This window comes from Anabrus simplex, chromosome 1 (genome assembly GCF_040414725.1).
Source record: "Anabrus simplex isolate iqAnaSimp1 chromosome 1, ASM4041472v1, whole genome shotgun sequence".
Classification (NCBI taxonomy): domain Eukaryota; kingdom Metazoa; phylum Arthropoda; class Insecta; order Orthoptera; family Tettigoniidae; genus Anabrus; species Anabrus simplex.
The window spans coordinates 944,002,568-944,029,608 of record NC_090265.1 but is presented as its reverse complement, the minus strand read 5'-3'; the positions used below and the strand labels follow the sequence as shown (position 1 = coordinate 944,029,608).

Below are 27,041 nucleotides of genomic sequence, written 5' to 3'. Positions count from 1 at the left end.
TGTCATACAATGTCAGCATTGATGTATCCCTGGTGCCACAGTAACTGTGTACGTGAAGAAGGTAAAACAGAGTTCTGGTTTCTTTGTCTTGTGTGTAGAGTACAATTGAACGTCAAAATTGGCACACAGGAAGCTTCAAGTCAAGTTAAAATGCTTTTACACAGTATCTGGGGCTATACGATATTTTTTTCAATCGGACAGCTGTTTACTAAGTCATTTCAAACGTTTTTTTCCATGATCCTTTACCTAGCCACGTATTTCCACATTAGTCTTGGTTGAGCTTTTCTTATCTCTTCAGTCTACTTCTTGCTTGTTTTCATCTTAGGCTTTTCCGGAAACCGCGTTGTCCTCCAAGTTCCTTTCGACCGGGCTAGTTGGCCGTGTGGTTAGGGGTGCGCAGCTGTGAAATAGTGGGTTCGAATTCTACTGTGGGCAGCCCTGAAGAGGATATTCCCTGGTTCCCATTTTTCACACCAGGCAGATGCTGGAGCTGTACCTTTTAAAAAAATGTTATTTGTTCGGGGGTTCGACCCATGTGGATATTTTGCCCATACTGGCATCATATTATATGAACCTGCGTGTAATTGGAATGGCGGTAGTGTGGAATGTTGTCTGTGAGGAAAGGAAGATTAAGGACATCACAAACACCCAGTCTCTAAGTCATGGGTATTAATCTTTTCAATTAAAAAACCCTGCCTCGGCCGGGGATCGAACCCGGGACGCGTTGCCCCCTACACCGCGGAGCCGGACAGGGCTGTGCCTTAATTAAGGTTACGGCCGTTTCCTTCCCATTCCTAGGCCTTTCCTGTGTCATCGTCGCCGTAAGACCTATCTGTGTCGGTGCGACGTAAAGCAAATAGCAGAGGATCACGTTCCAGGATGTCATCACGTGTGATACCCACTTCTTAAAAGTCCGTTCCCACATCAGTGAACCAGACTGCTTTGATTTTTTCGTCTAGAAGTTAGAAAAATATAATTTGACAGTTTCTGAACTCATTCGTATCAGAGGACCATAGAAACCTATCTTCCTTTTTTGAATAATGTCCCGTTATCTTTTTCACGACTGTAATAATAAAATATTAAAGCTTAAGAATCTTAGTCACAAGCAACATTTCCATCAGTGTGTACATGCAAGCAAAGTTTGTGATCTTACATCTCTATTGATATCATGGATCATAGCAAGGGTATCTAGCTGTATACGGAATTCGAAATATAGTGTGTAACTTTTGTTTCAGAAATCCCACATTAATTGACCAGGCTTTCAACCACAGCCGCCTGGATGAGAAGCCAATGACTATGCCACTCTGCTAACAAGCCTCATATGTGTACATATGTACTTTATATACAGTAGATTATGGAAGATCATGTGTCTCACTCAATAGAATTTCTTGAGTTTGCACTGATCACTCGTATTTAGCAAGGAAGTTGTCACTTACCTTCGTTGTACATTATACTATTTTCCTCTTCTTCTTCGTCCCCCAGACATTGGCGATCCTCCTAAAATACAGTGCATTTGTAACTATAGATCACATGTTATTTTGCTTGTTTGATGAACGAATTTCCATCTGCGAAGTATTCTTGAAAGGGAATATAGGTGTGATAAAATGAATATATGAGATTTATAGTCGTACAAATATAATGAAAGCTTTGGTAGTTTTTACAAAGTAGTGATTTGTTTAAATAACATTTGTCTATGAGAAAACCAGTCATCGTGGTCATCACAAATACTGAATAGTATAAACAAACTTAAGAACATTTTACATGCAAGTAATGCACAGGAGTATTTGAGCATTGATTTGCACGCAACCTATACAGTGATATATATTATGTAACATACCAAGTGCGTCAAGTATCTTCTCGTCTTGTCGCATCTTTATCACAGCTACTGCATTGTAACTTACTACTCACAATGCAACGCGAAGTTTCCAGTTAAAGGTGATTATTTCCCATTTTCCGTACATAAGTCGAATCAAATAAAAATTGTCACTGAATCGCAGCATAACGCATTGGAATAGTGTCAAATGATACAATTTTGAAATATTGAATAATTGGTTGCCTAACAGTCATCGATTTACATTACTGAAATTTTGAGTAACTTCATGTGATATAATTTAGATATCCCTGCAATATTTGCCTACAAAATTTCAGCAATAATACATGAAATCTTTATCACTGATAGGGTTTTAAATTTCTTAGGACAGGGAGAGTAATTACCTTTCAGAGTATTATTTTAACAGTCAGTCTTATATTACAAAAGGAAAGTATCCTCCCGTCGTACAGTACCTGGCGCTTCGTTTAAATTTAAATGGACCCTGGACACACTCCTGGGGCACTTAACATTCGCTCGAAACTCACCAGCAACTATTCTATGTACATTAAATAACTGAGTGCATCCAACAACTTTGTTTCTGTTCAAAGAAACCAACACATATTCATCAACAACTCATCTTATTTATCTTATACTTAGCCACTTGCATAAAACACAGCGAAATGAATTCTTGTCCAGCAAGTCCTTGAACTGAACACATTTATCACACCTGTTCTGCATAAAGCGAGGAAAAGACGCAAGTTCCGGCTTGCACGTCTCGGATAGACTGAAGGAGACGAAGGTCTCATAATGGTAACTGCCTCGTTAGGCTACGGCTATGGTATTCATTTCCGTCCTCATCCCCATCTCTTTCTGCAGTTCCTCGCGAGTCTTACCCTTCGTTTCCGGCACAAAGAGAGCAATGTACATGGTTCCCAGCGCGCAGAAGATACAGAAAGTACCATAGGTTACTGTACCACCCAGTTCATTGATCATCTTCCCGAAGAACTTTGTGACGAGGAAAGAGAGACTCCAAGTAATACACACACCCATCCCACTAGCCCACTTCTTGTGTTCTATGGGTAACAGCTCGGCCATGAGCAGCCATGGCAACGGACCTATCCCCAAGCAGAAAGAGACTACGAAGATACCAATTGCCACTAATGGTAGCCATGATACATGACTCACGTCGATGTCATGGTCTTTTAGCTCAAAGTATGTAATCATAATAACGTAGCACAAAGTTACACCGGCACCAGAACATAGAAACAGAATCCTCCTTCCAATGCGATCGACCAGTTTAGATGAGACGTAGTTGGAAGTTACAAGTATACAACCAATGATGATAGTAGCTACATTAGGTGAAAGACCACTCCCAGCTTCTTGAAATATCTTAACAGTGTAGAATGTTATGGAGTTGATGCCACTGAGAGGTCTTAGTATCATTAGACCAAATATTATTTTTATGGGTTTTGATTTTGGTGATGACCACGATAGTTCACTAAAGCGCTCTTTTAGTGATAGTTTCTTTTGAGTTTCCCTCTCAGCCTTGGACTGAGAAACTAGTGTCTGTAATTTAGTCAACTCTGGCTGAATATCCCAGTCGCTGCTCCCTCCTGACCTAAGCCACTTGAGTGCAGATTCCGCTTGTAGGATGCGGCCTTTTGTCACGAGATGTACTGGCGACTCCGGCATCCACACGAATGTGATGAAGAAGAGCAACGGAAGGCAGCCCGAGGCGATGGACAGGTTTGGGTATGGGATGATTACTCCCAGAGAATATGACCACAAGATACCCACGTTGATCATGAGATCGAAGAAAACACCCACTTTACCACGAATACTAGGTTCTGTAATCTCCTCATTGTAGAGGGGAATTGCTACGGTGATGGCTCCTGCCGCGATGCCTTGGATGAAACGACCAGCGTAGATGTAAACCACCTGCAAGCAAGTAAAAGAATCATATTAGTGTAGTCCAGAAACAAACTTCATATTCATTGGCAGTAACATTCATAACAAGAATCCTGACTTTTATTACGTAGGTTAGACTACTGTATGCATGAAGAAGCTATACCAAATGAATTGGAAATTGCTATATTAGCTCCAGTGTACAAAGGGAAGAGTGATAAATATAAAACGAATAAATCTGAATTCGGGAGATTGTGGGTTCAATCTCCACTGTCGGCAGTCCTGAAAGGCGGTTTTCCGTGGTTTCCCGTTTTCGTGCCTGGCAAATGCTGGGGCTGTGCCTTAATTAAGGCCGCTGTCGCTTCCTTCCCACTCCAGCCATTTCCTACCCCATCGTCACCATAAGACCTATCTGTGTCTGTAAAAACAAGCGGATAATTACCGGCCAGTCAGTTTGACATGCGTTGCATGTAATATCTGAGACACGTTTGCGCGATCATGACCACACAAATGGGATTGTAAATTATGCTTACAGAGCTCTTCATGTGGTTTTGAGAGTTTTTGAGGTAGTAAATGATGTAAAGCAGGAGGCGAATGTCAGTGGTAAGACCCCAGTTTGGTTCTATTGTATGAGACCCTCACCAGGATTACTTGGTTCGAGGACTGGAAAAGATCCAAGCGAAAGCAGCACGATTTGTTCTGGATGTTTTCCAACAAAAGAGCAGTGTTACGAAAACGTTGCAAACTTTGGGCTGGAAAGACTTGCAAGTAATGAGACGAACAGCTCGACTGAGTGGTATGTTCCTAGCTATCGTTCGAGAGATGTCCGGTTCTATGGCTAAATGGTTAGCGTGCTGGCCTTTGGCAACAGGTGTCCCAGGTTCGATTCCCGGCAGAGTCGGGAATTTTAACCATAATTGGTTAATTTCGCTGGCACGGGGGCTGGGCGTATGTGTCGTCATCATAATTTTATCCTCATCACGACGCGCAGGTCGCCTACGGGTGTCAAATCAAAAGACCTGCATCTGACGAGCCGAACATGTCCTCGGACACTCTCGGCACTAAAAGCCATACGCCATTTCATTTCATTTCATTCGAGAGATGGCTTGGAATAATATTAGTAAACGAATAAGCTTGAATGGAGGTTTTATATGTAGGAAAGAAATTAAGATAAATTTGGAATTCATGAAGACAAACTGGTGCATTTATTCGTTTATAGGAAGAGGAATATTGATTGATTGATTGATTGATTGATTGATTGATTGATTGATTGATTGATTGATTGATTGATTGATTGATTGATTGATTGATCGATTGATTGATTGATTGATTGATTGATTGATTGATTGATTGATTGATTGATTGATTGATTGATTGATTGATTGATTGATTGATTGATTGATTGATTGATTGATTGATTGATTGATTGATCGATCTAGTACTAATTATGGTTTATTCTGCAGTACGATTATGAAGGCTGTGTAATTACTGTGCAGTTTAGAAACTTACCCTGAATGTTTAATCTTATATCACTATAATAGTTGGGGAGGATGACTATATACTTGGCAAGGAAGACTGTAATATATCGTATTACTGAACGAAGATGCAGTTAGATTATCATTTACCTATTTTAATAGAATTAATGTTTGAATGCTTATGTTTTAGTGAAATAATAATAATAATAATAATAATAATACCAAGCTCGATAGCTGCAGTCGCTTAAGTGCGGCCAGTATCCAGTATTCGGGAGATAGTAGGTTCGAACCCCACTGTCGGCAGCCCTGAAAATGGTTTTCCGTGGTTTCCCATTTTCACACCAGGCAAATGCTGGAGCTGTACCTTAATTAAGGCCACGGCCGCTTCCTTCCCACTCCTAGCCCTTCCCTGTCCTATCGTCGCCATAAGACCTATCTGTGTCGGTGCGACGTAAAGCAATTAGCAATAATAATAATAATAATAAACCTCTAAATTCTCCTATATAATGCAGGGTTAAATAAAAAATCTTTGAACACTGATTACTGCCCTATGCAGTCGTGACCTTTGGCAATCAGGATGGTGCCTCCAGTTACACATATCTCAGCAGAACACGTCCCGATAATTCTGCTTCAGTGTTTATATTTAGATAATATATATTAATGCTCTAATTTCAAAGTTTTGTTTTCAGTAAAACGGTTACTACATATTTAGTTTGATTTCGTATAGTCTTCTGTAACGAAATTAATATTATGAATTCGTTTCTTTGTATTTCTCAATAACCCGTCCACTTACACCCACCAATAAAATAAGTAAATAGTAGACATAATTAATTCTAAAACAGGGACTTGAAATATACAATCATTAGATTAGGTTTTAAGCTATTAGATCGTGCTCATTACTGGATGGCTCAGTCGGCAGAGTATCGACCCTGACAGCCGAAGGTTATGAATTTGGGTCGCACCGGCGTCCGGTTAGACATTTGTCTTCGTAATTAACATTCATTTAAGTATATTACATGTAATATAATAACCGAAAACTAAGCTGATGAATATGTGGTCGTGAAACCTAAACATTCAAAGAGATATTAATTGTACTTGAAACACACTTCCAGAATATTAGGTCTTGTCGAGTGCATATAGTACATGCCGAAGAGATATTAAGAAGAAACTGGCCAGCCGAGTACCGATGGGAGCAGAACCCACAAGCTTTGGATCCCTGCCAACAGAACAAGAATGACCGAGGTCGCCATAGCTCAATCTGGAGAGCATCGAACGTGAAATCCGAAGATTTTCGGTTCAGTTCTGTCCGGTTGGCCATTTTTGTTTTGTACATGGCATCTCTTTGACCAGCAGCCTACTGCATGTTCTCAACACGATCTAATAAATTGGAAATCTGTTTCAACTTTAATGTGGCCACAAAAACTTAAAGAAATATATTAATTTAATTTTAATTTAATTTAATATTTACTGAAATAATATACGACTACTTACGACTTCGTGTGACAGGATGATGAGAACCCATCCGAGCAGGAACAGTATACCCAAAAATAGGATGAGAGGCTTACGGCCTAAACCATCGGCGATGAAGCCGGCAGGGAGAGCACCTACCAGCGCGCCTAGAGGGACCAAGGAACCAATCCAGGATGCTTGTGCTTCACTCACCATCGACGTTCTGGAACACAGAAAAATTAAATTGCCATTAATATTAATTACATAGTGGAGAAATTCAGACGTGTTCATTGTACTGGAGAAATAAAGAAAATACAGGTGAACGGGGAAAAGTTAGTTATTCACAACTTACAATTGACACCAGAAATATCACATAAATCATTGATATTTAATATTACACTTGATCATTAAATTAAATTGATAGTTTCCTTAAAAGAGATACCAGCTGGACCTTCGATCATTATAACGAAAATTCCTTCCCTTAAAATAGTACTTGTATAAAAATTAGACTCCGTAACTTTTAAGATAACGGTCGTAATGGATATTTTTGCTGTCTTCCCACCAAGGTACTGGTGGTTCGAATAATTACTGTACGACCTTGTATGTGGGATTTTTGTAGTTCGGATTCACGTAAAACTTCGATATGCCGTGGCTACGATGACGATATCATAATAACGTATAACAGTAAGCTCACCTTTTACTTTAACTTCAAGGAGGAAGGTGAAATGAAATGTGAATATTTGTTCCCCATAATAACTGCTCGCTAATATTGTATATGGAATAATTTTAGTTTTTTCAATCGCAGTGTGCCCAAGGAATTCTTAATGGGGAAACTACATGTCCAAGACAGTGACTCCACAATTCTTAAATTGAGTCTAAAGCTGAATTTGAGGGACTAGTAGAGGCCTAATAGAAACAACAAAAATGATCGAGGGAGAGACGTTTCGACGGGTTAGCACTACACATTTACATTTTTCTTCGTATTCCAACTCTTATGAACGTACAATTGCCTGGATCCCACCCAGCTACGACGGCTGCTGGGCAGCCAGACTGGAGTGGGGTCAGAGTGTCAACACCTTTAGCGATATCGCTCGATTTTCTTCACCGGATTCACTGCTTCTCATGTCAACAACTCCTTTGTTGTACTCATGACCGTGAGTGAACCCCCTTGCAGCCTCAGTCCAGGATTAAATTCTGTGCTTATCTCCAAAAGGCACTGGTGTTCTCGTCATTCGAGTAAAAGATTGTAAATACCAAGGAGTCTTTCTCCCAAATGTTTGAATTTGTTCGGGACGACCTACCGGTGCGATAAAACTTTCTAACATTCCACAGATCACAATCACGAATATATATGATTCATATTTGCAGGATTGTTAACATGTGACTTCACTCTAGACATTACCGCAAGTGAGTAATTTTCAAGTTGAGAGATTGTATAAGCTAGTGGTATTAAGAATGTATAGAAGCTGTTTTATTATTACTTGTTGAGAAACTCTATCTAGCTATGTTAAAACGATAATCAAAAAAATGCTTTAAACAAGCTGTTACAAGGCAGAATTCAGTGTGAGGTAACGTAATGCGGCGTGCAATAACACAAGTTAGACAGAGCCGATGTAGATTTATCTCAATCCGCCAGGTATGTTCGCCTCTGGGTGGTATTTGGTTTGGTAAAGTGAGATATGTTGCGGTGTGGTGAGCCGTATATTGAAGGACATCTTTCACAGTAGCCGTTATAATGTCCAAATTCAGACCAGGACAGGTGTCAAAACCGCTCTCGTATAAATCCATTCGTTTACATTGTATCATGAATGCTCTGCTTTTTGTCGGTATTTCATGCCGCCCGAGTTTTAGGCAATACGTTTCTCACGCGTGATGTACGGATTGTATGTTCATCAAAATAAACGGCGTACGTTATTTTGAGCTGTGTCTATTAACAAACCAACATTGAAAACATGGATGATTGAAGAATTGTGCAACCGGGCTACTTAAACTGAAATACTGTATTTGTAATAGATTTGCAAAGGCACATGTTTTAATGAAGTCATCTGGAACAGGGTAACAATTTTCTCCCGAAAAATATCATATCAGGCATATAATGTATGTATGTATACTTTATTATACTTTATACTTCGCATAAAGTTCAGAACTTTAAAGAAATTATCATTTCTAGATATTATATTTTGTTACTACTTACATTTAGCCTAATCGGAAGTATATTAGTTAATTCAAATGTTGAATGCAAATGCTATATAATATAGATCGATGATTCGCATTATTGAATGAGTTGACTCCGCGGTTCGTGTCGCGTACCCGTGAGCTTCCATTCAATGGGTGGTGGGTTAATTGCACCGTCGGCAGCCCGGAAGATGGTTTTCCGCTGATTCCCATTTCCGCATCAGGCGAATGCCCGGCTCCACGGCTAAATGGTTAGAGTGCTGTCCTTCGGTCAGAGGGGTCTCGGGTTCGATTCCCGGCAGGGTCGGAAATTTTAACCATCATTGGTTAATTTCGCTGGCACGGGGGCTGGGTGTATGTGTCGTCTTCATCAACATTGCATCCTCATTACGACGCGAAGGTCGCCTACGGGCTTCAAATCAAAAGACCTGAACCTGGCGAGGCGAACATGTCCTCAGACATTCCCGGCACTAAAAGCCACACGTCATTACATATATGAGGCAAATGCTGAGGCTATAACTTAATGAAGACTATGGTTGCTTCGTTACTGATCCTAGCCTTTCCCATCCTTTGTCGCCGAAAATCTTTGATGTGTTAGTGCGTTGTTAAACCACTATAAAGTTCGAAAATATCATGCTGTTCTTTTTAATACTTTAGACGTGTATCAGAAGCCGCCTGATAGCTCGAAAATAGGCCCAGGCGAGCCGAGCATACCCTCTGACACTCCCGGCATTAGGACATGCACTAAATAAATAAATGTATAAATAAATACATAAATAAATTTGACAAAAATATGTGATCTCATGTTATATAAAACTAAACAATGAAAAGCACAGCTCTAACATATTTACCTTTTGTAATAAATAACAATAATAATTTGTAGATATGGAGAATTTAAAAATTTGATCGTCGAAGGTCTCGAGGTAATACACGAGGCCAAACTGAATGCTTCACCTTCTTCTTCTTCTTATTCTTCTTCTTTTCCTATCGCTTTTCTCACACCTGTGGCGTCGCGAGTGCGAACTGTGCCACACAAGTAGATTTGGCCCTGTTTTACAGCCGGATGCCCTTCCTGACGCCAACCCTATATGGAGGGATGTAATTACTATTACGTGTTTCTGTGGTGGTTGGTAGTGTGTTACGTTGTCTGAATATGATGAGAAGAGTGTAGGGACGGACACATACACCCAGTCCCCGAGACAGAAGAATTAACCAGAAGCGATTAATATCCCCGACCTGGCCGGGAATCGAACCCGGGACTCTCTGAACCGAAGGTCAGTACGCTGGCTATTCAGCCAACGAGTCGCACACCAGAATGCTTTATTTTGATAAGGGTGTAAGGGTGAGGATGAGTCTATCATTGAATGACCAAAGATTCTGTGTAAAGGAAAATATTAAAATATTCTCAGGGGGTTACATGAAGACTAACGTTTAATTTGATACTAATCTTGTATAAATGTTTTCCACTGATTTAATTCTTAAGAAGATAGTTCATATTTGGCATTGATGAAACTTTCCACAGCCTCGCTTCCGTCGTTGTGATGAGACCACTAGCAGTCACTTCGAAAATATATGGTTAAGTGTTATCTCAGAACTTTGAAGTCTGCAGTGTCGAAAACCGTATGTACACAGGTTCATGTTCTCAAACTACGATAGCTCTTAAACTGCTTATACTAGAATCCTGAAAAAAACACCATTGACACTCTAATTTAATCTAGTTTTATTGTGTTTATAACAATAGGCATAGTTCCCTTTCAAAAATGGAACTTTCTAAAATAAATGCACATTCTAAAAATCATCAAAATCTGCCTGGTTGAGTGGCTCAGACGGTTAAGGCGCTGGACTTCTGACCCCAACTTGGCAGTTTCGATCCTGGCTCAGTCCGGTGGTATTTGAAGGTGCTCAAATACGTCGGTAGGTTTAATAGCACATTAATGAACTCCTGCGTGACTAAATTCCGACACCTCGATGTCTCCGAAAACCGTGAAAGTAGTAAGTGGGACGTAAAGCCAATAACATTATTATTAACATCTATGTGCAGGCTACGATTATGAGGCCTTGGTTACACTTCATTTGTGGTGCAGGTTTTAGGTGGTTCACCCGGTATATGTTAGTAAACATAAAGGTTGAATAATGCTGCCGTAAGAACACGCCCCCACTCTTAATCATTACGGGACCAAATATTGTTTTACCTACTCTAATTGTCAGAGTTCTGATTTCTAGAAATTTAGCCACCTGTTCAATTACCCTTTTGTCTAGTCCAATAACCCTCATTTTTTCAGTAGTCTGTCATGAGCTATCCTATCAAAAGCCCTGGCATACAAATAGATACGCAGCTCATCTGACCTCCTGAATGTAAAATATCTGCTAAATCTTGCTGGAATACTGCAAGTTGAGCTTCACTGGAAAAACGTTCCCTAAATTCGAAATGCCATCTGTCGAAACAATTAGCGATTTCGCAAGCGTGTCTAATATAATAACTGAATAAGAAATAATGCTTTCTCAGAGCTTACATACTGCACAAGTCAAGCTGACTGGCCTGTTATTATCCGGTTTACGTTAATCACCCTTTCCTTTGTACACTGGGACTGGTATAGCAACTTCCCATTCATTTTCTACCAATCATGACTATTTTTTATGAACACCATCATGAATCTCTTACCAATCATGGGGGAATCTTCCATAATTGTCCATTTTGTTTGATAGGCTAGGCAAACATTAGAAAACGAATCTGAGTGATAACCCTAAATGTAGATCACTGATGACTGACGATTCATACTGATTAATAGTCCGAAAAGAGCTAGTCTACAACTGCGAGCATGTTATAATTATTGTAGTTTTCCTTAGAATATTGTATGACTACGGTTGCATGCCCTACAGTGCACTGTAACGGGTCGCATCGAATATCTTCGCTACGAAATGCCCTCTATGAGACGCAACGCTATTTAGAGTGATCCTCATTCTGTTCCCTACTTAAATCTACAGTTGAGGTACTGTCAAGTCTAGTCGAGGTCCCGAAAGCGTGCTCGGTTCACCCGAAAGGAAGTAGAAAATTTAGAAATGAGATTTTCATTTCTGGACATGCACCTGACCCTGAGGTTTACTCCATCTAAACCAAAATGATTAGTACTACATTAATTCTCGGTGCTAAAGGTACCCTGATTTTCAGCTAACCTCTCTATGCCACTCATTGGCGAGGTGTCCTGCTGCATGGCTAAATGGTTAGCGAGCTGGCCTTTGGTCACAGGAGTCCAGGGTTCGGTTTCCGGCAGGGTCGGGAACTTTAAGCATCATTGGGTAATTTCGCTGGCACGGGGGCTGGGTGTATGTGTCGTCTTGATCATCATTTAATTTCATCCTCATCACGACGCGCAGGTCGCCTACGGATGTCAAATCAAAAGACCTGCACCTGGCGAGCCGAACATGTCCTCAGACACTCCCGACACTAAAAGCCATACACCATTTAATTTTTCATTGCCGAGGTAACGAATAATGGAAGCATTTACCTTGCACTTCTCCTAGGGCCTTATACATGCATGGCTTTGGTAAGAGTTTAAAACTGATACAGCGCCCTCAATTTCTATTCTGTAAATTTTCTTCTAAATGTATTTATTTTAAAACCTTTAATGTGACCCGTACCCGTAAGTGTCCAAATTTACAAACAAACAAAAGAATCTTATGGGAAATATCGGAGTGTTTAGAGAAACGTTACCTGGCCGAGGCGGTAAAGGTGTGCTCAGGTCGACCGGAAGGACGTGGGTTCGATTCCCCGTCAGCATATGGTCCTGGGGTTTATTCAGCCTACACCAGAAATGAGTACAAGGTTAATTTCTAGGGTAAAATGTGGCCGGGCATAGAGCTAACCACTTCACCCCATCAAGTGCCGAGGTTACGTATAGTGGAAGCTTTCACCTTCCACCCCTCCAAGAGTCTTCATGGCCTGTGCGGAGATGACTTTTCTTTCTTTAGAGAAACGTTGCATGGTAAAAGGACGTGAGTTCGACTCCCCGTCAGGAAGTCGAAAAATTTAGGACACGAGGAGGAAACTGAGATCAGTGAGGTAAAATTATAGAAAAAGATCTTGCACACTCTGAATTGTGTTATGTTCGAAATGAAAGGGAAAAATTCCTAGTGATAGCAAAATAATCTAATTTAACGGCATTTAGTGAGAATTGATAATCTAGTTTCTTTTTCCCGTAAAAGAAGCAAGCTTTAATTATTTAATAATTGAACTACTATACGTGAAATTTGACTTAATAGTTAATATATCAACATTAAATATTCTGAACATCCTTAACATGTATTCAAATCTCCACTGTTGGGAATGGAACATGTTATTCACCAGTGGGCTCATTGCAGCCTTTAAGAGTAACTGTAGGCGGAGACTGTTCGACTTGTTTACGCGACCATGAGTGCAGTGTGTCGGAAGCGGGGATCTCTTCTAGAAGGCCGTGGAATAGTGCCGCGGGCGGCGAGCGGTCGGTCACCGTCCCTTGCTTGAGTCATGATGCATTTTGTGTCAAGGAGAAGCTAACTGGAGTAGTAAATTATTAGTATATATGAAGAAGAATGCATTCAAGTAAGTTCTATTGAAATGTGAACGAATGCGTGGAAATTTCCATTGCTATTATACGGATGCAAGACCTTACAGTATGTAGTAAATGTGCTTAGATATATTCAAGATACATCGGGTGCACTGTATTCTGTTTGTGAAAGTACCTGTTTTAACTGACTCTTTTCACTTACAGTGCACTGCAGCTAGATGGAGCAGACGATTAATAAGCTGGTGTGTCAATTCTATTTCAGCTCTGACCGATGGCATGTGACCATAAATATTGAAAGCCTATTCTCATAAAACACCAAACACGGCAATTAACGTCTATCAATCAAGCTTAGAATAGTGTAGTGTCTCTGAGGTCCACTGGAAGCTTTAAAGGAACTGCGTTATTTCTATTTGGATGTTTTCGACCTAATGAGTGCTCCTAGCTAAGGGAGGCAACCGTTAATCCGGCAGCCATCGGCGCCCCAATATATTCGCGGCTCGGTGGCTGATTCCTTCTACCTCTCCTCCCAATGGTTCACCCACCTAAATACTGACCACGTCTCGATTTCATGAGATCTAGTGTTCCAACATGGCTGTGTCGTAGGCTGCTGGTAAATCCATGACTGCCTCCGAATTTCTTACTACTAATTTGTCAACAGGGAGTTCACTCGTAGTTTTGGTCCTGTTGATTATATTACACCCCAATAGTCTCCCTCTAAATACAATAATAATGTTATTTGCTTTACGTCCCACTAGCAACCTTTTACGTTTTTTCCTCTAAGTACGATCATTGAACTGCTTCTTTTATTACTGCGGAACAGTGACAATTTAATATTACTGATAATTTGTCAAACAGAAGTGATAGTTTCTAAATAATATTTCATTGACTAAATAATTCCCTTTCGTTTACAGCATTATTCAATTACCACATTTAGACCGACTAGTAGATCAAACTGAATTGGAAAATAAGCTGTTTATTAAACGAGAGAACCTCTGAAAATATTACATTGCTCCGAATTTACTACGAAAATAAAATCATTGAATTTAAATATCTAAAGTTACTTTTTGAAGGAAACGTATTATTTGGCGGACAAACAGGAAAATGGTTGTCTAGGTATTTTCATCCTAAGAAAATAGTAATTTTGTTACTATTTTGTTTGCATACTAATGTTACCTTTACCTTCAAGTTATTTCTTTAATGACAGGCATAATAACATTCGTCTCGCTGATATTATACAAATTCATGTAAGCACAATTTGTTGCGGTGACAATTGACAGGCATTGACTTTTGAAGCTATACAAATAGTTTAGTAGAGGATCGCGAATATTGCAGTGGTCAAGATGCTAGACCTCGCTGGAGGATCCTAGCGTGAGATATTCCCCTGAGAAATCGTATGATTTTAAGGAGGACATTCGGTCTTATATCTCTGATCAAAATCCAAAATAACCCAAAAAAATAACTGGCATGCGGTGGTGGAAATATTTTATTACAAGCTGTGTAGTCCAGTGTTATTATTATTAATTACTATTAATATAATAATTATATTATAATTATATTAATATAATAATAATAATAATAATAATAATAATAATAATAATAATAATTGGGACTTCTGATTGGCACAATTCCTCAGCAAAATACGTTCTTTGTGAGTTCATTGTTACCCATTAATCACAGTTAAGAACCTCTATATGCCAAATGGAACTTTCAAAATTCGATTCCATTAACTTGCGCACTGAAGGCTGGTCATCATTCCATCATGTTGGAAAACGATACAGGTTACAATTAAAATGTAATATAGTAATAACTGTTTAGAATAAAGCTATGAATTATAGTAGTCTAATATCAGATGATTCTAATTACTAGCTTTATATCGCAAGAGTAATGGCCTGAAGAACTGATTAATTGCCCAATATTCAAATCCCGGTCATTGGTATGGAAGTTGTTAAAGACCCATAAGATGCAAGTTTGTTCTGCTAATTCTAAGCTGACCTGCTAATGAACGGTTAGAACGGTGTGGAGCAGTAGAGTGTACACCAATTAGTAAAGGTCAGTATTGACTAAATACTAGTTTTATGGTTAGAAGTAAATTACCGTGATCGTCATAATTTGTACACGGTGGAGTAACAGGTTCGGCTTTCTTCTTGCTTGTTAAAATACCACCTGTGTGCACTCACAAGCAGCAGTCACATTTCGACTGAGCTAACATCAGATTAAACTAGTATCAATGAAGAAGTTTCTCCTTGTGGGAAATAAGATATGACCCATGAACTGAGTAGTCTAGTGATGGCCCCTCTCCATTGTGCACGAGAATACAAGTTACCTTACGATTCCAAAGATGCGGCATCGATTTCATTGCTGCAGGAGGTCCGGCTCCATAGCTAAATGGTTAGCGTGCTGGCCTTTGGTCACTGGGGTCCCGGGTTCGATTCTCGGCAAGGTCGGAAATTTTAACCGTAATTGGTTAATTTCGCTGGCACGGGGGCTGGGTGTATATGTCGTCTTCATCATCATTTCGTCCTCATCACGACGCGCAGGTCGCCTACGGGTGTCAAATCAAAAGACCTGCATCTGGCAAGCCGAACTTATCCTCGGACACTCCCGGCACTAAAAGCAATACCCTCCATTTTTGCTCCAGGATGTACGGCTCAGATGGTAGAGCGCTGGCCTTCTGAGCCTAAGTCGGAGGGTTCAATTACAAGTTGCTTTACGTCGCACCGACACAGATGGGTCTTATGGCGACGATGGGATAGGGAAGAGCTAGAAGTGGGAAGGAAATGACCGTGACCTTAATTAAGGTACAGTCCTGGCATTTGTCTGGTGTGAAAATGGGAATCCACGGAAAACAATCTTCTGAGCCGCCGACAGTGGGATTCGAACCCACTATGCAAACCCATAGCTATGCGCACCTAACCGCACGGCCAACTCGTCCGGTGGTTCAATTCCGACTGAATCCAATGGTATTTGAAGGTGCTCTAATATGCCAGCCTCTTGCTGCTAGATTTATTGCTATTTAAGAGAACTCCTGCGTGACAGAATTGCGACACCTCGGCGTCGGCCATGAAAGTAGTAGGATATAAAAGCATAATTATCATCATCATAATCCCTCCCTAGGTCAAGACTTGTTCTCTTCTTATCCCGACGTTTTGAGGTTTGCGACGCCTTGGAAGTCTTTCATTTTCTGCCTTTCATGGCCACATTCCTATTTCGAAGGATCGTAACTCGTCCATTCTTTCGTCTGATAAGTGTGACGAGAGGATTGCTGCCCAACTGTACTTCCACCGGGCGAGTTGGCCGTGCGCGTAAAGGCGCGCGGCTGTGAGCTTGCATCCGGGAGATAGTAGGTTCGAATCCCACTATCGGCAGCCCTGAAAATGGTTTTCCGTGGTTTCCCATTTTCACACCAGGCAAATGCTGGGGCTGTACCTTAATTAAGGCCACGGCCGCTTCCTTCCAACTCCTAGGCCATTCCTATCCCATCGTCGCCATAAGACCTTTCTGTGTCGGTGCGACGTAAAGCCCATAGCAACTGTACTTCCCCTTAAAACAGTCATCGCCACCACCTGTATTTTTAAATGTCGAGATTCACATGATCTTTCAGTCGTGTATTTAACTCTTCTTTGCATTGTGTATCAAATAATCTTCTTTCTATGTCACTTTTCCCACACATACGAAGGTGCGCTAAGTGTTTCACATGCGGGTACGACCCGATTTTACGGCCAGATGCCCTTCCTGACGTCAACATTGTATGGAGTGATGTATTCAAATGTATGAGTTTGTATAGTGGCTGGCTGCGTGATGTGGCGTGTGAAGAACAATCGGCATGTCCTAAGATACCCAGTGTCTGAACCATCGCATTCAACTAGAAATGACTAAAATCCTCAACCCGGCTAGAAATGGAACCGGGGATCTCTGAACCAAAATCCACTGCACTGACCATTCTGCCAAAGATCTGGACAATGTACCACAATCAGCTTGGAATTACAATTATTTCGCATCTCTGGAGGGAATATAATTAATCAATTTACGTTCTGTGTATGCCATAAGATGTTTATAGGCTGTATCACAGATTGGTTACGCAACGATTGACAACACTTTCCTTCTCTTAGAGGAGGCATATTTCATATTTGTGGACGACTACACACCACTCAACTGACCAGGCGGCACGTAATCGAAGCTTTCTGCGAAATATTGACATTGCTTCCCAATACGCACCTCCTAGCTGATCGGACTTGTATCTTATTGGATGTTACCGCCAAGTGCGAAGTGCGCGCATTTATTCGGTTTTTGAACGCAAAAGGTACTGAACCGATTGAAATCCATCTCCAATTGACAGAAGTGTATGGTGAGTCGTGCATGGATGTCAAAAATGTTCGTAAGTGGTGTAGAGAGTTTGCAGCCGGTCGGACTGAATTTCACGACGAACGAACAAAGGAGCGGGAGACCGTCAGTTTCCGTCGAGACAGTCGTGAAGGCTGAGCAAATCATGCGTGAAGATCAGGGGATCACCCTGGATGATCTCTGCAGTTTGGTTCCTGAGGTTACCCGAAGCCCCGCTAACAACTTCCTGAACAGCATTGCGGTGAGCTGGTACGACATGGGCATACAAAAACTGTCACAGCGTCTACAAAAATGCATCGACCGAAATGGTGATTATGTAGAAAAATAGATAAATGTTCAAGCTGTAAAATGATGTAAACAATTGTAGAAATAAGCAGGTATATGTGTTTAAAAAATTGACCTTATTTTGGGGATTACCTTCGTAACACACATCCCAACCGAATCAGTACATTCATACGGTTCAGAGGGTGAGCAACGTCATACCGATAAGTGGACTCGTAAATCTGACTCGATTTTCTAATCACTGAAATAAAAGCACATACACTCTCAACACGGGAAATTTAATTTCGTTTCCATCTCCTCTTCTGGGTGCTTCAATTTTTTTTGTCAGGCAGTGTATATTCGTTTGAATAGTATGTGGGATTAATTGGAGGGTATTGTATGTCGGAACACGTCACAAGAACATGCCATATCGCCAGTTACGTAGAACTACACCGAATATGACTGACGAGCATACAAGCAATATATTTGGTGCAGACAAGGAATGTTTTTAAAGCGATGAAAATTGTCACTGTAAAATGTTACTATTAATGGAGACGGCAAAATTTAAAATATGGAAGTGATCAATAAGTAAGAGGGAAAACGTCTTTTTGTTGCTTAAAAATAGATGGCATCTGCTGTGTGAAGCAATATACTAATTCGAAAACCGTAATCAGTTTCACAATATTAGTTACTCGGAATAAGAGTATTCTGACACATCTCTACTTCATATTCAAGTCTAATAATTTTGAAAGGATAGAAAATACTTTTTTCAATGCCTGTCTGTTAGGGTATCAGCCTAGAGGCTGCTTGGATCCTCAAATAGCACCACCAAAGGTTGTGCGGTTATAAGGAAACCAATGGCAGCACCAGAATGAGGCGTACTATGCAAGATGAGGAGTGAGGTAGGTTGCCATTGCCTTCACTGGGCCAGAAAGTACTATTGCAGCACGACTGACTCTATGTTCAGCACTTTTCATAACACTCAGATGCACTAGTCATGCTCCGAATGTCATTACTCAGCACTACCCATACCCCAGCAACTTCCATATTGTCACAGCCATGATGTTGACTGGGACTTCGGTGGAAGCTACACTTTACTCTGGCCTGCGCCAAGAGATGGATGCAAAAGTACTGTATCCATCAAGAAATAATAGCAGGCAGTTTTTTTCAATAACCTCTGAAAATATCAATTTTTACTGCTATGAATTATTCACTATAACCCCACGACACTTAACGCATTTGAAAGGGCTTTGGCCTGCCCAGGGACCACTGCTCAGCCCGAAGGCCTGCAGATTACGAGGAGCCGTGTGGTCAGCACGACGCATCCTCTCGGTCGTTACTCTGGGCTTTCGAGACTGGGCCCGCCATCTATCGTCAGATAGCTCCTCAATTCTAATCACGTAGGCTGAGTGTACCTCGAACCAGCCCTCAGGTCGAGACAAAAATCCCTGACCTGGCCGGGAATCGAACCCTGGGCCTCCGAGCGAGAGGCAGTCATGCTACCCCTACACCACGGGGCCGGCGATCTCAGAACTACGCCACCAAAATGGCAATGTATATTCGTGGATCGCTCTATATGCATATAACTTGAAACTGTAGACTCTTGTTTGGTAATGCTATCTCTTAGTAGTTGTTAGCATGCAAAATTTTTAATGCGAGCGCAAAAGTGGCCAATGCTGTCATGTTCACCTTTTTCCTTACGAGGTATTTCTTTTGATAGTACTCACTATGTATTCGCGTGAGGCACATACGAATGAATCATAAATTACTGCTGAGCTCGTTACGCCCACTGACCTGGTGACGTTGGTACTGTTGTAGTTGTGAGTGACCACTAGATGGGGTTCCTCCATTACTGGTAGAGTAGGCGAAGTCCAGCCCAACACAGTGCCGCTGCACATTGCACATGTCGTAGCTGCAACCAACAAGAAAACACCAGTTTAGCATCAATAAAATTCAATACAACTTACAATTTATCCAAACCGGTTTGGTAGCATATTTGTACATAAACGTAATATACAGAAATTATTCAAGAAATAAATGGAGACCGCTGAGGATAGAGTAGGTCTGTTTTCAATCAGATGTAACTCGCAGAAAGACGCAAGTTAATCATCGTTGCAGGTAATCGGAGGTAAAGGCTTTAAAGTATTCCTAACTACGGAATGAAGTGTGGTGGAGTTGTTAACTCTACGTCCGGCCAACCTTTTACCTCAAGGAATTCACCTGGTACCCATATCTCTTGTCAGCTGAATTAACCACGGAATCATCTGTCTCTCCAGAAGTGTGGATCTCATTTCTAAAATTCTCTACTTCCTGACGAGGATTCGAATCCATGTCCCTCTGGATGATTCCGCCTCGCCTTTGCAGCCCCTTTAACTTACCATTGTAACGATTTGTGTCCGTTACTTTTAAAATGAAGTGAGGCACGTTACCTCCAATTCTACATAGAATCCGAACTAGAATGATGTGACTATTGATTCCGAAAATCTCGCTTCATTTGTCTGTACTCGAAACACAGTGTCTTTTGTGAGGAGCCAGTGACGATGTCACTCACCTCTCACGAACCCTTCACCTAAAGGTGAAGTGAGAAATCTCGGAAAATCACAGCTAGGCTGATCAAGATTGAGATTTATTTTCAGTTACGCTATCTTACGGATTGAGTACTTCCCCAGAATACATTTAAATTCGTAACAATGGGAAATAGAACCAGAATCAACCTTGAAGGAACCTATCAGTTTAAGCCGTACACCACACTGATTGACACATTACAACACAGTTGCTTACCGAGAAGTGGCCGTGCGGTTAGGGTCGCGCAGCTGTGAGCTTGCATTTGGGAGATAGTGGGTTCGAAACCCACTGTCGGCAGCCCTGAAGATGGTTTTCCGTGGTTTCCCATTTTCGCACCAGGCAAATGCTGGGGCTGTACCTTAATGAAGGCCACGGCCGCTACCTTCCCAATCTCCCACCCTTCCGTCGCTGAAAACTTTCGATGTGTTAGTGCGACGTTAAACAAATAGCAAGAAGAAGACAACACAGTGGATTACCACCCCTCAAAAAGCCATTATTATAAAAGAAATAAGACAGTCTTATGTGGTATAATGTGTGCTTAATAAGTTCAAGGAACCCAATTCACCATCACAGAAGCGTTGTGAGAGTACTGTGTACCTTAGCTGTATTTATTTATACCTCTATCGGATTATTTGTTTTGAATCTCACGTCTACAGTCTTGTAATTTTAATCCACTAACGGAACAGTGCTATAACAAGATTACTCCTAATAACGTTATTACCTCATTCATCCGGCGTAAGGAAACAGTGATGACTATCAGTATCGCTCCGTGAAAATCAACAACTCCACACATCTCCCTGATTTCTTCCCTCTTCGCATCAATTTTCGAGTTCCGCTAGTGAAGAATAATTTATTGTTTAATGGCTTTTGACAACGATATTTACGCTTACAGGCTTGTAAAAGTAGCTTGTAGTTTTATATGACTATTTATATCGTGATCTTTAACATGGACACTCCCTTTTACGTGTAATCCAAACAACAAGGATTTCACTTTGCATTGCAATCTCAACGTGCATTTGCCGGGAATTAAACTGCGCCTACATTGATAACAAGCTAACTGTCTAATATTGAAATTTATTTTAGTGGTGTTGTCGTTGATGTAAATCTTGTCAGCCCTATAATTGAGTTCGGAATTGTGATAAGTACGTAAGGTTTTGAAATAAGAATCTATCCCGTTGTGTTTCTGGAGTAAATAGTGACGAAATGCTCACACCGATGGTACACATTCTCGCACATTACGTTATGTCGTACAGTTGTTGATCTTGCTATTAAAGCATCTCAATTTTAATCACCCGGATCAGCCCATTAATTGGGGAAGAAGAACGGAGAGTGACTTGCACCCAGTCCTTTGAGTCTTAAGATAATAATAATAATAATGATAATAATAATAATAATGTTGGAATTTTACTGTGATGTCATTTAGGCTGCTTGCAAGTCAATTTTGATATTTTACCTTACCAGATGACAGGGGATTTGGAATTCTTTTGGGCAATTTCTGCCTGAATTTTAATTAATTTGATAAAGTAGGCCTACACACCAAACGTGTCACCACAAATCCTTTTCATGCCGATGTCACACGGCATGGAGTGCGGAACTCTATTTTGTTCCTGTTTATTTACTTTCTTCACCGAACGATTTGGCCGTGCGGTTAGGGCCGTGGATCTGTGAGCTTGCAGTCGTGAGATAGTGGGTTCGATCCCCACTGTTGGCAGCCTTGAAGATGGTTTTCTGTGGTTTCCTATATTCACACCAGGCTGTGCCTTAATAAAGGTTACGGCTGCTTCCTTCCAACTCCAAGCCCTTTCCTATCCCATCGTTGCCATTAGAACAATTTGTATCGGTGCGACGTAAAGCCAATTGTAAAAAAAGAAAAAACTTAAACAACTTATCACTGGAGCCACCCAGGCTTGTTTCGGTTTGGTCTTACCAGATGCACCTTCAAACGCCACGGATTTTTTAGATGAAAATCTCAAGCCAGGATCGACTGGAATTTGAACTTCAGTCTTCCAAGCGGCAAGCCAGCAACTAAGCCCTTAAGCCCTTGAAGTAACCACGCTCTCTCCACCGCCCTCCTGGGAATAGAGCTTTCTACTACCCTTCAAGAATTCGTCTACGGCCGTAGCCGTATTGGCACACCGGATCCCGTGAGATCTCCGAAGTTAAGCAACATTAGGTGTGGTCAAGAAGTGGATGGGTTGGCACGCGCTGTTGGTGGGGGTAAGGGAATGGAGGAGCAGAAAGGAACTAGCCACCCTACCGTACGTAAACTCCGGCTCAGGCACACCTCTGCGCAGTTTCGGACCTGCCTTCGGACAAAATACACCCTTACCTTACCTCAAGATTTCGACTACCTCGGTCGGGTGTGGAATCCGAAAACCGACACTACCTGTGATGAACCAATGGGGCTACTAAATTAACCGAAGAGACTTGAAGCATTCGAATGTCAAAGTTACTTTTGTTTAGTGAAATCCTCCTCATGGAGAAGACAAACCTGGCGACCTTAAGTCTCAGAGATATACAGTATTACAGTCACCAAGTTGTTCCCACATACTTAAACACCGGGGAAATACCAAAGAGCTTCAGTAACATTCCTCGTGACAACTGCATATCCTGGACAGAGTAGAACCCGTATATGTTTCGTCATGGTTGCAAAAGCAGCCTAAACAAGCCGCGGGGAACAAATTTAAAAATATCCGAATGTTATATAATTTAGTGCGAGGCTCAAGTTTCCTACGTTGCATAACTTTCACTTATTCTTTCCTCTTTATGCACGCAACTCTCGGTGTATAATTGCAGAATTACAACGGTCTTATTGACGCTTGCATCTAAATGTATCCGAGAGAACCAGGATCCAAACCAGCCGTTGAGAATTTTGTTATCATTGCATTATTTTTTTTTATTCCCAGTTGGAATCATAATCGTGATAAAGTAATAACACTGTCAGACCCAGACAGCCGCATTTCGCCCAATGCACGTGGTATTTTTGGAACGAAGACTAATGTTCCTGTGTTCTGGAGTGCGTATAAAAGTAGAGATCCTATGGCTATAGACCTCGTGCGAATGGCGAAATTTTACCTGCTGGCGCTCCTAGCGGCAACTCGCTCAGAACATTCATGTGACGATTGTGTGTAGTGGCTTGTGCGGGAGAATCAAGTGTGACAGTGAAGGAAGCCATTTAAAGCTGAACTGTCGTCGTCCATAGAGATTTGTGTGGACTTTCAGAATATTCGTTGGGATAAGTCATATTTCAGTAATCACATATTCCAGGTGAAAGAACGATTGGGAGAAGAAACGAGCATTAATCAAACGCCTTATGCAGTTAAACTTACAGTAATAGTTTCCTTTCTTTTTGCACCATAAGTCATATGTATATACAGACTATTAATTTCAAACATAACTTTAATATACAGTACACATTTTCCGTGTCCATTGCCGTTGTAAATTATTTTTTTCATTAATTAATGCTAGTCTTGTTTTAACATTTAACAGATCGATTGCAAGCCTTGCATTTATATTAATACAGAAAGATTCTTCGAAGATTTCCTTTCTGCAACAATGGGAAAAACCGAAAAATGTTGCAGCAGAATATTTAGGAGAAATGTTCAAGGACAGATTAAGTAAGCGGCTAGTTTGTAGCCTACTGGAAAGTGAGGGATTTGAAACATTCAGCAAAACTGAACTATATTATAAAATTAAATTTATAGACTGCTTTTACAAGAATTTTGAAGGCCGAGTGTGAAGGTGAATCCTTAATTATCTCCAATTCGACTGTTGAAGCTACCGTGGATGATGCTGTAGAACAGAGCGAAACAAGACTTTTACTTCAGTGTCTACAGCAATTGGACCTTCAAAACGTTAATAAACTGTTTAGATGCTATGGAATAAATTACTTGTCAAGTGGCAAGATATCAATAGTGCCAAACTATTATTATGAATGCACGTTGCAAAGTGACGTCCTGAATTTTTATTATGACAACGTAAAAGTCACAAAATCGTAGACGTATGCTACTGCGACTAGGGCTCAGTCTAAAAATCCTGCGTGGTTCGATCAAAGAAAATTACACATATCTGCCAGCCAGAGTGTTCACAAGATCATGACACTGCAGAGTGGAGATTTTAATAAACTGGCAACTCAGCTTCTTCTTTCTGAGGACATAAACAGTCCTGCAGTGAGATATGGCAGAGATAATGAGCAGAAGGCACTTCAGGAGTTCTGTTTATCGTCCCAATGTTGCGTGTCACAGCTGGGTTTGTTAATAAACGAAGAGCAACCCTAGTAGCCTGGATGGGATAGTGCTAGGTCAGGACTGATCCTCTCTTTTGGAGATTAAGTTCCCTTACTCGTGTTGGGAAAAGCCCGTGATTGATGAGAACATGTGTAATGTTCCAAATTTGTATATTGACATTGATGGCGATATCAAGTTAAAGGAAACTCACGTATATTACACCCAGGTACAGGCATCATTGTATATTTTGAACCTCAACTCCCGTGACTTTTTGTATATTCTCCAAAGAAAAGTGTGAAAGTGGGTGTCTCCAGAAAAGAAGAATTCCTTTCAAATATTATTCTCACGGCACGGAGGTTTTATTTCGAACATTAACTTCCACTAATTTTCAAGCGTTATGCATAGTGTTACATTGTTACCATACTCAAGCATAGATTTTACCACTATTCAGACATTTCAAACATAATATAATTTCTACTTGAGTTAGAAGTAAAAAAAAAAAAAATAGTGAACTAAATCGATGTAATCATGTGCAATTCAATAATTATATAATCATGTTTAAGTTTAGGCCTTTACCTAAAATATACTAGTCGTCTGTTTTATTGATCGGAGGACTGAAGTTCACTAAGACACCTACGAGACGAACAATTTTGTCTAAAAGAGTTAGGTACCAAATGTGTGCTTATTGTTTGGGAATACGAAGAATTTCGTTCCAGGAGGACAATTTGTATAGGAATAGTTACATCCAACCACAGACCAATTTGTTCTACTCTTTGTAGAACTTTCTTCCATCTCGAATTTGATTTCGTATCTCCACAAACGCAGCCTGATAATCGCGTTGCTTCACTTCACTGACGAGAGCAAGTCACATGAACTATTCGAGCAACTTGCCGCCAGAGCGCAGCAACATCCATGCGCACGAGGTCTATAATCAACAGTCACGTATAATTTCAGCTTGCTTACCTTTCGGTTTTAAATAATAATAATAATAATAATAATAATAATAATAATAATAATAATAATAATAATAATAATAATATAATGAAAACCTACAACCTATTTTCCAGTCAATGACCGGGTCAGGGATGGGATGAATGAAGCCCTCCTGTCGCACTCCTCTGGGGCAATGGTCAATGACTGACAGATGAACTGAAATGATACTGGAGAGTGTTGCTGCAATGAAAGATGACAGGGAAAACCGGATTACCCGGAGAAAAACCTGTCTCGCCTCCACTTTGTCAAGCACAAATCACACATGGAGTGACCGGGATTTGAACAACGTTGTCCAGCGGTGAGAGGCCGGCGCGCTGCCACCTGAGCCACGGAGGCTCTAATAATAAATAATAATTATAAAAATAATAATTACTTTATTGGCCGCATCGTTCCACTTTCTCTCTGAAGATTGTTCTGTTTTGTTATTGTGATAGAATGATCACAGCTACCATGTTAGTTTCTGGGAATGTGGGGCATTGGGGATCGGATCTACTGATTGTTTTAAATTCATATCCATCGATTCATTACTCGTCAACACGTTTTGAATTCTGGTCATTGAATGATTTTTGACTTTTAAATTGTTATTACATTTCGTCTCATTTCGTACCAATAGGGGCAATGACGTAGATGTTAGGCCCCTTTAAACAACAAGCATCATCATCATCAAAAAATAAGGACATATTTTTAGTATTATCCAACGTGAAACTTGAACCACTATTTTTCTTATTCCTAGATTGAAATAAAATTGAGAAGCACATTGCCGTAAAGTTTCACCGATCTGATCAATTTTCAGTACATGTACAGGCCATAGTGAGACCTTCCACTGGTTCAGATTTCAAGGCACAACTCCCACCCATTTGCGAGGAAAGGGAATTTAGAAATATTTCGAGAGTGTTCCATAGTGCTAGCAAGTGACCCATTCCCACAGCGAACGCACTGCACAACGAGCAAGCTTTCAGCTTTATAAGCTCATAATTCATCTATCGTCTTTGTGTTGTGATTGCAGATTTGAAATGACGTACAAGATCAGTCTACTGTGACAAAACTAGAAATTAAGCTACGGAGAAATTTCAACTGGAGAAAATTAATCAATGTGGGAAGCACATTTAAAGTTTGAGGAGTAATATGTATTGAGCAATATTGGTTGATTATCGTGGGTAGTTATTGTCATCTGCTTCTCCGTGTTAATTCGGATGTTATGAATAAGTGAAAATATTAACATCTTATTGTTAAACGTTTATCATATCTTTAAACTACCCTGTGAGAAAGGATGTATTTGCTATTGCGTATTTCTTTG

The 27,041-nt window shown here is 40.6% G+C and overlaps 1 protein-coding gene across 2 annotated transcripts in view; it reads right to left on the bottom strand.

The window, feature by feature from the left end:
- Positions 1 to 1,624: 1,624 nt before the first annotated feature.
- Positions 1,625 to 27,041, bottom strand: part of LOC136875028 (facilitated trehalose transporter Tret1-2 homolog) — a 385,514-nt gene continuing 360,097 nt past the window's right edge. For both annotated transcript variants that reach the window (XM_068228023.1, XM_067148751.2), the window contains 3 exons: positions 19,755 to 19,872; positions 6,682 to 6,862; positions 1,625 to 3,748 (listed from right to left, as the gene is read on the bottom strand). In XM_068228023.1, the coding sequence (XP_068084124.1) occupies positions 2,633 to 3,748; positions 6,682 to 6,862; positions 19,755 to 19,872 (1,415 nt within the window). In that variant the 3' untranslated portion in view covers positions 1,625 to 2,632. The remainder of the gene's footprint in view (positions 3,749 to 6,681; positions 6,863 to 19,754; positions 19,873 to 27,041) is intronic.